Genomic DNA, 12,353 nt, shown 5'->3' with positions numbered 1-12,353 from the left:
AATCTCAATTGATCCACAAAAAATGAAAGTAATCAAAGAGTTCCACAAACCAGGAACATTAATGAGCTTCAAAGATTCCTTGGGATGGTCAACCAAGTTGGCAAGTTCCTACCAAACTTAGTGGTGGTCATCGAACCCTTAAGACAGCTCTTGAGATAGGGTCAACAGTGATGGGGAAATGTGGACCAGCAAAATGCTTTTGAAAGGATTGAACAATTTTTAATCTGTTCTGAAATCTTGGCACATTACGACCCAGAATTACCAAGCATAGTAGCAGCAGAAGCATCGTCTATAAATTTGGAGGCAGTGTTATTTCAAGTACAGAGAGATGGCAAGCATTGACTAGTCTACTATGCCTCTAAGTCACTAACAGAAACCAAACAAAGATACACCATGATAAAAAAAAGAAGCGTTGGCAGTAACATGGGCAAGTGGAAAATTTTCAGGCTATACTATGGAATTCCGTTTCAAAATCAAAATGGACCATAAGCCACTAATCACCCTTCCAAACATGAAAGAAATTGCAAAGATGCCACCCAGAATGCAGTGGTTCAGATTAGATTGATGAGATACAACTCCATCATAGAGTATGTGCAAGGAAAGTATCAAACAATGACAGACACACTGTCACGAATACCATCAGAATGAACCAAACAAAAGGATTTACATTTCATCGAGGAGGTTAGAACATATACACCCTTGATCATTCAACACTTACCAGCTATTGCAAAAACGTTGCAGGAAATAAAACGAGCCCAACAATGAGATGAAGAATGTTTACAAATCCGAGAATATTGTCTGGAAGGATGGCCAGACTTTATCCTCTCTAATCTGAGGACCTCGCTGTCATTGACAACTTGCTGGTCTTCAATGAGAGAATAATCATACTGAGAGCACTTCAGCTTAATATTCTTCAAAGATTTCACCAAGGTAACCTAAGAATAGCAAAATGTTGTGCGAGAGCACAGCAATCAACCTGGCGGCCAGGCATTACTTGCTCTATAGAAGAAATGATTTCTAACTGTCTTACTTGTGCCATAAACAGCCAAGAACAAAAAGAACCACTCTTACCTTCTACTTTTCCATCAAGGCCGTGGGAGTGCCTGGAAATGAGCTTATTTGAATTTAAGAGGAAGACCTTCCTTATTGTCACTGATTACGGCTCACGATGGAGTGAAGTAAACAGATTGCGTAGCATCACAGCAGAAGGAGTCATCCAGTCCCTCAAGAGTATTTATGCAACACATGGTATCCTGGACGTCGTAGCGTCCGACAATGGGCCGCAATTTGTTGACGATCTATTCCACAATTTCACAAACAAACATGGCTTTGTTCATGTAACCAGTTCACCTTGCTATCTTCAAGTGAATGAGAAACTGAGAGAAGGGTACAAACCATCAAATATTTATTGAAGAAAAACAAAGACCTTAATCTAGCTCTTCTGAATTATTGAACCTCACCACTACAAAATGGTTTCTCACCATCAGAGTTACCAAAGGGTAGGAGATTGAGGAGACAGTATCCATCTCTAAAACAAAACCTCAAACCCATTATAACCATGAATGACCACGAGAGGGTAAAACAGTGTGAGGCAGAACAGAGAAGCAACCAGGCTTGGAACTTTAATCACAGGAATAGAGCACGTGAGTTACCAGTGCTAAAGCCCTGGGAGAGAACATGGGTCTGAGACCATCAGAAGGAAGGCACAATCATTGAAAAAAACTCCACAACCAAGATTGTACTGGATTGAGACAGACCAGGGTATCATAAGGAGAAGCTGCAGCGCCTTAATATCCTTGGAAAGGCAATAGAAACTTGGGCTTACTACTCAGACCCTGATGAAGAAGAAGACTTCCTACAAGCTCTACAGCCACGCAGGAGAAGAACACTCACATTGACAGAAGGGAAAGTATGGAATAGCCTCAGCCTTAAAAAGAGATCAGAACGAGATCAGGGAAATTGGTCAAGGCACCTCAGAGATTAACCTTGTGAAATCTGAGACTTTGTTGTGGGGGCGGTTGGGGGCAATGTAGATGGATGTAAATATGTTGGGGATAAAGATTTAGGGTGATGTGTAGAGTAAAGGATCAACATCAGAATCAAATATGATGCTGTCAGATGATGAAATGTCAGGTCACATGACTGAGAATTAAGTGAGATCTGGAAGGAGGAGAGGCTTCGACCTCATGTAGAGGTCTAAATGTGTAAACATTTGTTGTAAATAAAGAATAATAGTTTTAAGAAACTACAGACTTGAGCAGCATACTGTGAGACAATCGCCAAAAATCCATCTAGACACCTACCACACAAAAAATCCCCACCTCCCTACTACCACCCACATCCCCCCGACTAACCGTACACCCCTCCCCCCGACCCACCTTACCCACCTCACCCACTCACCTTGCACACTTACCTTCTCTCCCCATATCTGCCTAGCTCACAGTCACACATCCTGTCCTCACCAATGAGCAACCCTAAAGTTCTACTTAACCTAAAGGGCATGACTGCCTCCTGGAACAGAGTGTCCAGGTAAATCTACCATTCACTGATGCCCTGCATTGTCTGCAGCTTGGATTCCAGTTCAACAACTCTAAGCTGAATTTTATCAAGCTACAGATATTTACCACAGCTTCTCAAAGTGTCTGGGATATTTAAACTTAACAGAATACAGCAGCTAGTGCCATAAAAAGGGGGCTTGACTTCACTTTCCCTGATGATCCTGCACTGCACTGCCAGCCTCCAGGGGCAGCTGCGCTACACATTTCTCAGCAGGCTCAGACCGGGAGTCCGGGCAAAAAACGTGCAGTTCCAGACTGAGGTAAGTGAAAAGGAGCAGAGCGGCAATCCAGCAGTGATGGCCACTCCACGGAAGATTTGGACCATTATCACTGGCCAATTTAAATGGAAATGCTTTCATTCCATCACCAAGCACAAATTTGAGAAATGTTTAATTTTGTGCAGTTTTTCTTAATTTTATTGAGTGCAATATCATTTTTATTTTATCAATGGTTTATAGCTGTTTGCATATGGTTGTGCAACAACTGTTGCTGTTTGAATTATGTTTTCTTCCTTCGAATTTTCAGGATACTTTTAAATGTGAATCTCCGTGCTATGAGCAGAAAAAAGTCCAGTTAAACATAACCAACCCTATAAATGGAAATGGAGATTTCAGGTATGTCTAAGTTCATGGACATGCAAACAACTAATATAAAACCTATCTGATAAGTTGTTACTCTAATATATAAGCCAAATATGTTTTTATAAATGACTTTGTCCAAATTGGGAATTTGGTTCAAGTGGGAATTCAGTGCAGAGGGGAAAGGAGGTGCTGATTTCTTTTTTTCTCTCCAGTATCTGGTGTTTTTCTTTTGTCTCTAAGCTAGGTGACTGTAAGTTAGTAACTTAAATTAGATAAATCAATTAATTAATAGAACTAATAATCAATTCAGTTAAAAATTAATGAATTAAATGATCAAATAAATAAAGTTAGATTGGCTGGGCTGGTGGTTTGCTGTAACTGCAGCAAGTGGGAATGTGTGGAGAGCATTGTGATTCCGGAGCACCATATCTGTGATAAGTATCTGTAGCTTGAGAAAATTCAGCTTAGAGTTATTAAACTGGAGTCCAAGCTGCAGACAGTGCAGAGCATCAGGGAGTGGTAGATTTACCTGGATATTCTGTTCCAGGAGGCGGTCACATCCCTTAGGTTAAGTAGAACTTGAGGATTGGTCAGCGATGAGGGATAGGGATGTGTAGTTGTGAGTTAGGCAGGTATGGGAATCTAGGATGTAGTGATGGAGTAAGCTCAGCCTTTAACTTTGACTAACAGGTATAAGGTACTTCCTTCCTGTATGGATGAGAACAAGGACAGGGTGGATGGGAAGGTGCAGGCCATTCGAGTGGGGGGAGTGAAAATGAATGTTCTATTGATAGGTGATAGCATTGTCAGGGAAATACATACTGTTCTCTGTAGCTGTGACGAGGAGTTCCAAAGGTTATGTTGCCTGCTTGATGCCAGCTTGAAAGACATCTCTTTGTGGCTCAAGATGAATTTGGAGTGGTCCACATAGGAACTGATGCCATGGGAAGAACTGGAATGATGGTAAAGTTGAGTTTGAGGAGTTAAGGTCCAAATTAATAGGCAGAATATCAAAACGGAATAATCTCTAGATTTTTACCTGAGCCATGTGCACATTGGCTTTGGGATGAACAGATTAGAAGTTCAAATGTGTGGCTGAAAAAGTGGTGTGGGAGGCAAGGTTTTCACCTGGACTATTGGTATTAATGCTGGGGAAAGAGAAAGCTGTTCCACTGGGAGAGGCTCCACTTCAACCAGACTGGGACCATTGGCCTGGCGGATTGATTAACTATGGTAGTAGACAGGAGACAGGGTATTAAACTAACACAGGAAGGTTGGTGGGAGATTTCAGGAAAGGGCAAATTCAAAAGCATCAAAGAATATATCAAGGGTGTAGAGCAGACCAGCATTTGGGTAAAAATAAGCAGAGTTGTTTAGGATGGGACAAGGCTATTAACAAAGTTAAAAGGGCATTTGTGACTTAAAGTGAAGACAGGGAACATTTTTAAAATATCAGAGTTAAAGGTGCTATATTGGAATGCTCAAAGCAAATTAAATGAATTATTAGTACAAATAGAAATTTAGTCGTTTGTTAGTACAGAACTTGAGTATTGCTGAAAAAAGAGACATGTCTAAGCTTTTCGTCTTGCATTGATCAGGAACACGTGCAAGAATACCAACATAAGGGGGAAAACAACTATTTATACTGTATGTGAAGAGAGTGCTGATTGGTTGGCAAGTTGCATTGCCATGGAGAATGCACCGTGATGGTGACTGACAGTTAACTGCCAAGCGTTGTTTAAAATTTAAACAAGGCAGCTTGACTCTGGTCAAGGCATTGCTCTGAGGAATGAGTCTGTAAATGGCTGTCACTTACTTTGTTTAGCTGAAACAGGCGCAATGTATGTACATGTTTTTATAAAGAACAGGGCCCGGTGTATTAATATATGTAGCTTCCAGTACACGCAAATGCACCACATTGAGAGCCTGACTGACAATCTTAAATTAGTTGTCAGCGTAATTCTTAGCATATCGTGGATTATTTAGCAAATGTTGTCCAATCGCAGAATCACATCTAATGTGTTTTCATGAGTTTGCATGATTTACAGCACAAAATGATCTGATCAGGGTAGCCATCACCTGCAGGATGCCTTTGATGTGCTCTATTTCAGCACCAAGTTTGCATGGTGAGCAAATGACTTGGTCCCTATTTACAAGGCTGCCATTAAGACCAATCTTATAGCGTGTGGAACTGTAAGAGTCCCAACACGTATATTGACTAGTGAAGGTAGGCTTGCTGAAATAGGGTGCATCAAAAGCATCCTGCAGGATAATAGCTACCCTGATCAGATCATTTCACACTGTATATCACGTAAACTCATGAAGGGGCCTAAGACCGTCATTTTTGGCCCTGAAAATTGCCCAGGCTACCTCAGATTATCATGGAAGGGTAAGGGATCTTAAAAATTTGAGCAACAGGTGAAGCTAGCTGTTTCACGCTGCTACTGTGCAGTAGCAACACAAATGGTATTTGCCACGAACAGGACGCTGCCATCAAGCGAAAAAGGCATTCTGCCTGTCACACAAATGAGTAATGCGGTATATGAATTTCATTGAAAGTGTGATGCTAGGTATGTAGGCTGTACATCCCAAAGACTGGGCGATCGTATTAAACAGCATATCCCAGCTGCTGTTTGCAACGGGCAGGGTACAGACCATGCCCAACCAGCCCATGTTTGCAAAGCTCAAAACACAGTGTCCGACATTAGATGTGCACGAAACAGTGCCATCTGCATTTCTGCAAATGGGGATTGTATACTCCACCGGTGGGGCCTCCTCTGAAGAGGACGTGAGGGCCAAAAGGGAGAGGGAGGCAGGTGTCTGCAGGCAGCATTCCAGAGAGCAACCAGTGGGAAGAGAGTTGCAGCCACATGGGGTGCAGGGCTAGCAGAAAGTGCAAGGTGGAAGGTTCTGCAGATGTTGGCGCTATCCTGTATCCAGAGTCTACAGGCAGCGCTCCAGCTACATCAACATGTCTGAGGTCCAGTACCGAAGGAGGCTCCGCATCTCTCGGGAAACTGTTACCTCCATATGCCAGAAATTGTGCTGGAAATTGCCTCCAACTGTGTAGGTGGCTCTAAAGATTACAGTAGCCCTCAACTTCTTTATCACTGTTTCTTTCCAGGGTTCAATGGGGATTGTATGTGGTGTGTCCCAATCTACTGCCCACATTTACATCAAGCTGGTCACTGACGCACTCTTTAGATGAGTCAGGACCTTCATTCATTTCCGGACCGATGAAGCCAGCCAGGCTGAGCGAGCCAGAGGCTTCGCAGCCGTTGCTGGATTCCCCTGCACCCAGGGTGCCATAGACTGTGCTCAAGGCACCAGAAGGTGAGATGGGTGCCTTCAAGAACAGCAAGGGGTTCCACGCCATGAACACTCAGATAGTTTGCGATCATGACACAGATTCTTCAAGTCTATGCAAGGTACCCTGGAAGCTCCCATGATACCTACATCCTGCGACACTCCCGGGTGCAAAGGCTGTTCGTGCCCCAGTTCAGTTGGATGGTTGGTTACAGGATGACAAAGACTATCCCTTGAAAAGGTAGTTCATGACGCCACTCCGGCACCCAAGGACAGAAGCAGAGGAGAGGTACAATAGAAGTCATGCATCTACAAGGTAATAGAGTGGACCATTGGGCTGCTGATGATGAGGTTCAGATGCCTGGACCGATCAAGGGAAGCACTGCAATATCCTCCAGAGTGCCTGTCGCTTATAGTCATTGTCTGCTGCACTTTGCACAATCTGACTCTGTCAAGCAGGGTCCCATTGGAGGATGAAGACAGCTAGGTAGCTCAACAGGCTGCTGAAGATGACTCAAGCGATGGTTTTGATGAGGAGCCGAGGGAGGCACAGGTTGAGGACGTGGAAGCAGACATGAGGAATCTTCTGGAAGGCAGGGACATCAGGGAGGTCTTGATTCTCCGCACGTTCAGCTAGGCATCCAAGGCATGGCTTGAAACTCAGTTCAAGGGCGGAGCCCCCTTACTAAACATTCCTGATGAGGCCATCCTCTGACCTCAATGTTGAATCACAACCTCTGTAATAAAGTTTACAGCACCTCCCCTCTACCATAAGCCACTGCCATTCTCTGCACCTGTGAAAACCATGAAGGGCACTCAGGACATGAAAACAAAATAAATAAATATCTCTTGTTGAGGGTTACACACAAGGGACATAACTTTATCTCGTGTTAACAATGACACAAAAATAATATCTAAAACTGATCTAATGAAATAATCTCACCCATGGAAACCCCCTCTTGTGCTCACGGTGCCATCATTTTGTTTGCAAGTGCTGCGTCTTGGTGCCCACCCCCCACCCGTCGCTGGCAGTGGCATTGGAGGCAACATGCTGACTATGCTATCCTGTCATCCCTGTTGACTTGGCGGTCGTCCTCTGGCCGGCGGAGCCTGTGCAGGCGCTACCTGGGAGGGTGCATCCAGTGCCTGGCTGGGCACTCCTCAGTCATCACGGCATCATCAGGTGCCACAGTCAGTAGCACAGGGGTAAAGGAGCTGCTGCAGTCATCCAGAGTGCCCTGAGAGGAGGTCACAGAGATGAGAATCAGCTCATCTGCCAGCATGAAGTCGGTTTGAACCTCCCTGCTGACCAATGATGGACGGGGACCTAGCAGAGAGGCTAGGTGCCTCTTCCATCTCTTAGACTGGCAGTGACCTCCTGAGGTCACTGCCAGTGTGTGGACTCGCAGGTCCGAGTACAACCGCAGAAACTTATAATTCTGTTCCTTTTGTGTTTCTCCATGAGAATCGCCACTTTCTCATAGGAGACTGTGCACTCGGAGCTCAGGGTCAACACAGTGACTCACACTCTGCATGGCCTCCTCCATGACAGAGACCATGGCACACAGACCCTCGGGGATCTCCACCAGATTTTCCTGTGCATCTTGGACATCCAGCATCTGCTGCCTGACTGACGACTCCAACCATCTTCAGCTGCTTCATCAATGACCTTCCTTCCATCATAAGGTCAGAAGTGGGGATGTTCGCTGATGATTGCACAATGTTCAACACCATTCGTATCTCCTCAGATACTGAAGCAGTCCATGTCTAAATGCAGCAAGACCTGGATAATATCCAAGCTTGGGCTGACAAGCGGCAAGTAACATTCATGCCACACAAGTGCCAGGCAATGACCATCTTCAACAAGAGAGAATCTAACCAACACCCCTTGACATTCAATGGCATTACCATCGCTGAATCCTCACTTTCAACATCCTTGGCATTACCACTGACCAGAAACTGAACTGGACTAGCCACATAAATACTGTGGCTACAAGAGCAGCTTATAGGCTATGAATCCTGCGGTGAGTAACACATCCCCTGACTTCCCAAAGCCTGTTCACCACCTACAAGGAACAAGTCAGGAATGTGATGGAATACTCCCCACTTGCCTGGATGAGTGCAACAACACTCAAGAAGCTTGACACCATCCAGGACAAAGCAGCCCACTTGATTGGCACCCCATCCACAAACATTCACTCCCTCCACCACTGATGCACGATGGCAGCAGTGTGTACCATCTACAAGATGCACTGCAGGAACTCATCAAGCCTCCTTAGACAGCACCTTCCAGACCCATGACTACTACCATCTAGAAGGACAAGGGCAGCAGACACATGGGAACACCAACACCTGGAAGATCTCCTCCAAGCCAATTGCCATCCTGACTTGGAAATATATCGCCATTCCTTCACTGTTGCTGGGTCAAAATTCTGGAACTCCCTCCCGAACAGCACTGTGGGTGTATCTATACCACAGGCACTTCAGCGGTTCAAGAAGGCAGCTCACCACCACCTTCTCAAGGGCAATTAGGGATGGACAATAAATGCTGACCTAGCCAGAAATGCTCACATCCCATGAATGAATAAAAAAAGAGGCTCAGCATGATCTTGGTCTGCAGCAATCCTCTGACTACTGGTGCCCTGGGCGCTCTCTGCCTCCGCCACCTCCTCTTGTTAGTGTGCAGAGCCCTCCCCACTATGCACTACCATCAGAGCTGACGATCTAATGGCCACTGATGTATCATATATCCGTGCGGTGCCTGGTTCTGAGAGAGGATGTGACGAAGGTAGATCTGGTTGTGGGCCGTCCTCTGGTGTTAAGAGGAAGTCCTCAGGGTCCCTGCAGCCTCTGAGGATGGCTCACCTGAGGGAGGAAAACAATATTTCATTAATCTCTAGCTTCACATAGTCTATGTGAAGACGGGCTGCTGACACCATGGACAAGTGCCTCACTGAGGCTTTGTGATTGTTGGATCACTTGGCATTCTTGCTTACAACATGTCATTTGAGATGAGACGACCCTATGTTTTTGACACTATCTGCCAGTCTCACACTGGCCCACTAGACTCTTACCTTTCTCTGAGACCCTTGTCTCTCCATGACCTGTGGACCTAGCTTCACACTGGCATTCCAGCTGCAGGACGTCCGTCTCACATATCTGGTCAGAATGAGGAGGTTGGACACCCCACCACCCGTTCTTGATCGCTCACCGGTGCAATGGCTTCTCTTCTCCTGCAGGGGCAGAAGACATTTCATTAGTGCATCCTCTAACTGCAGCACCATTCTGGCCTGTCCCACCCCAACCCCCGAGAACCAAGTAGCAGTGCATGTCAGAGTATCACAACTCACCATTCAATGCACCAGGGAAAAGGGGGCAGATCTCCCAGCCTTGGCTGGCACAGGTTTCAGTGCCATTTGGCACACAAACTCACACATCCCTGAGTGTTATGAGGAACAGCAAACCCACACATCTCCACACAGTTCCATGCCAACTCAATACTCACCCTTGCACTGCGCAAGAGATCGTTGAACCTTTTGTGGCACTGCACCCATGTGTGGTGAACCATGTCATGCCTGCTCACCTGGGATGCCACCTCCAACTAGGCCGCCTTGATGAGATGCACTGGCCTCCTCTTGCCATACCACAGCATTAAAATGTCTCACCTGGCACAAGAATACCCAGGCACTTGTCAGAAAACAGGGAGGGGGCAGAGTGCCCACCTACCTGGCATGCTCAGTAGGCGCAGGTGCCATATTTTACTCACAGGTTTCAGGTAACTTGCAGAACAGCTCCCTCCATTGACCCTGGCAGCCCTCAGGGAGCTGCCTCTGGAATCCCTCACCAGATCCCATTTGACCCTGTGCCCGACAAACTCCTGCCCTGCCCAGACCAAAGAACCAATGGACTCGTTTTACACTGGCCGAGCCTTAATTGGGTTTCCAACGCAAAGTCGCCTGGGAGCAGACTTCCCATCCGCTTCCAGGCTTGCCGATTGCATTGTTATACAATAGCAGTTTGGTAAAGCCAAGTTATTTAAAAATCTCAGAGGGAAACTTTAAACAACTGTCATAACCAATAATTTTTAAGTGTTATGTTTGAGATGCGACCTTAAATTCAGGAATCAGGCCATCAGTCCTCAAGGCTTTTTTGTTAAACTAAATGAAACATTTTATTAATTTACACAGGTTAAAATATATGTACACATGGCTACAAATTACTATCATAACTTTTAACAAATTCCCAAACTAATCTCCATTAAGGCAACAGCAACTTAGCCGGACACCAGGCAAAGCATTTTCACCTTACGAATTCAAAATGAGTTTCCTGTCATTTTGGTTCCTGTAGAGACAGTTGTAGGTTTACAGCTACTTTGATCTTACATTGCTTCTGCACTGCACACACAAAACTGCTGTCTGTTATACATAACGTAGCTCATTGAATGTAAATTTTGAACTCCAACTCTTCTAACTTTACAACCCCTTTCATAATACCAAATTTATTAGTAATATAAACATATTGCTTGGCCTCTGCTAGCTAGGTGCCAGATTTCACCCCACTTCTTGAATGCTGTATTCAACAAAATGCAAATGTACCTTTACCTCTCTTACCTCTCAAAACTAGTATACACCAAAGCACCCAGACGAGCTGACTTTAATCCAATTAAGACACACCCACAGACTAAACCTCTATTTTAAAAGAAAAATATTTTCCAATAATATATGCATTAATAGCTTCATGACAGTGCACGCACAACAGGTGGAAAATTCAGGCCTATGTTCTTATGACAAGCTTGTGTTTTGCGAAATGCCATGTGGGTTTGTATGCATTTGTATAAAAATTTAACCTTTCTTCTAAACCTTTTTCGTATTGAATTTGTCAATGAATTATTTAACAAAGTTATGATATATCAAAATTTGTCAGGTCTAGAAATAAATATGTTTTCAAATCAGTCTGCTCATTCATGTACAATTGATTAATCATCTATAAAATTGCCTTTCATACATGCTTATGTAAAGGACGGAATATTCCGTGCCCGTTTGTGGCGGCTTTGTTCGGCGGCATGAGTGGACAATATGGCAAGAAGGCCAAAAATCGGTTTCACGATGTTGTGAAACCAGTTTGCAATCATCTACTCTGCCCGTCAATGGTGGGCTGTGTTTCCTGCCGTCGGACGTCGGGAATCTCATTGTAAGATATCTGCATATCATTATAAGCCCAGCTCAGTGAATCATCCTCCCACGCTGGATCATCTGAGCACATTGGCGTGATTACAAGCTGACATGTTTCACAACAGTATATATAAGCATGCACTTGGTGGGCTGCACTTCGAGGGGAGCTCAGAGATGAGTGCACAATAATGTTGCGCATGCTCATAAGGGTCAGCTGTTGGACTTCAAGGTTGAAGTGCTGCTTATTCAGGCAAGGGCACAGGCAAGTCACTTTTTCCCAGCTGGCTGACAGTGCGGGGCTGGGGCAAGGGCTGCCCCGCAGTTGAGGCAATTTTGTGGGGGGGGCGTGCAAAGGCTACCCTGCGGTTGAGGTGACTTGGGAGTAGGGGGGAGGTGGGGCAAGAACTGCCCTGCAGTTGATGGCAGTGCACAAGCACATGTAGAGGCGGGGATGGAAGAGGCCACACATTAGGGAAACCTTGTATAAAGTGACCGTTCCTCCACAGCTGAGACAGTTCAGGCGCAGCCACATTGACATACGTGGAATCGGGCCTCTAGCTTATCTCCCACTCAAGCTACGCAGAGGCATGAAATAGTTATCAAGTGCTCCAAAGCTTTTCATCCCTAGGGCACAGACTGCAAACTTTTTAGTGGAGTGCAGAACAGATGGATGTCTCCGCACATTGTACAATCTCCTTGCTAAAGCTGGCCACGCAGCAGTCACTGGTGGAGGTGCT

The 12,353-nt window shown here is 45.2% G+C and overlaps 1 protein-coding gene across 1 annotated transcript in view; it reads left to right on the top strand.

The window, feature by feature from the left end:
* Window positions 1–12,353, top strand: part of LOC144691873 (cilia- and flagella-associated protein 47-like) — a 647,761-nt gene that overhangs the window by 215,663 nt on the left and 419,745 nt on the right. The window contains exon 36 of the mRNA XM_078560450.1: window positions 3,084–3,172. Within this exon, the coding sequence (XP_078416576.1) occupies window positions 3,084–3,172 (89 nt within the window). The remainder of the gene's footprint in view (window positions 1–3,083; window positions 3,173–12,353) is intronic.

The sequence above is a fragment of the Cetorhinus maximus genome, chromosome 16, assembly GCF_964194155.1.
Source record: "Cetorhinus maximus chromosome 16, sCetMax3.hap1.1, whole genome shotgun sequence".
Classification (NCBI taxonomy): Eukaryota; Metazoa; Chordata; class Chondrichthyes; order Lamniformes; family Cetorhinidae; genus Cetorhinus; species Cetorhinus maximus.
The sequence above is the reverse complement of the archived record's forward strand: the minus strand, read 5'-3'. Positions and strand labels throughout refer to the sequence as shown.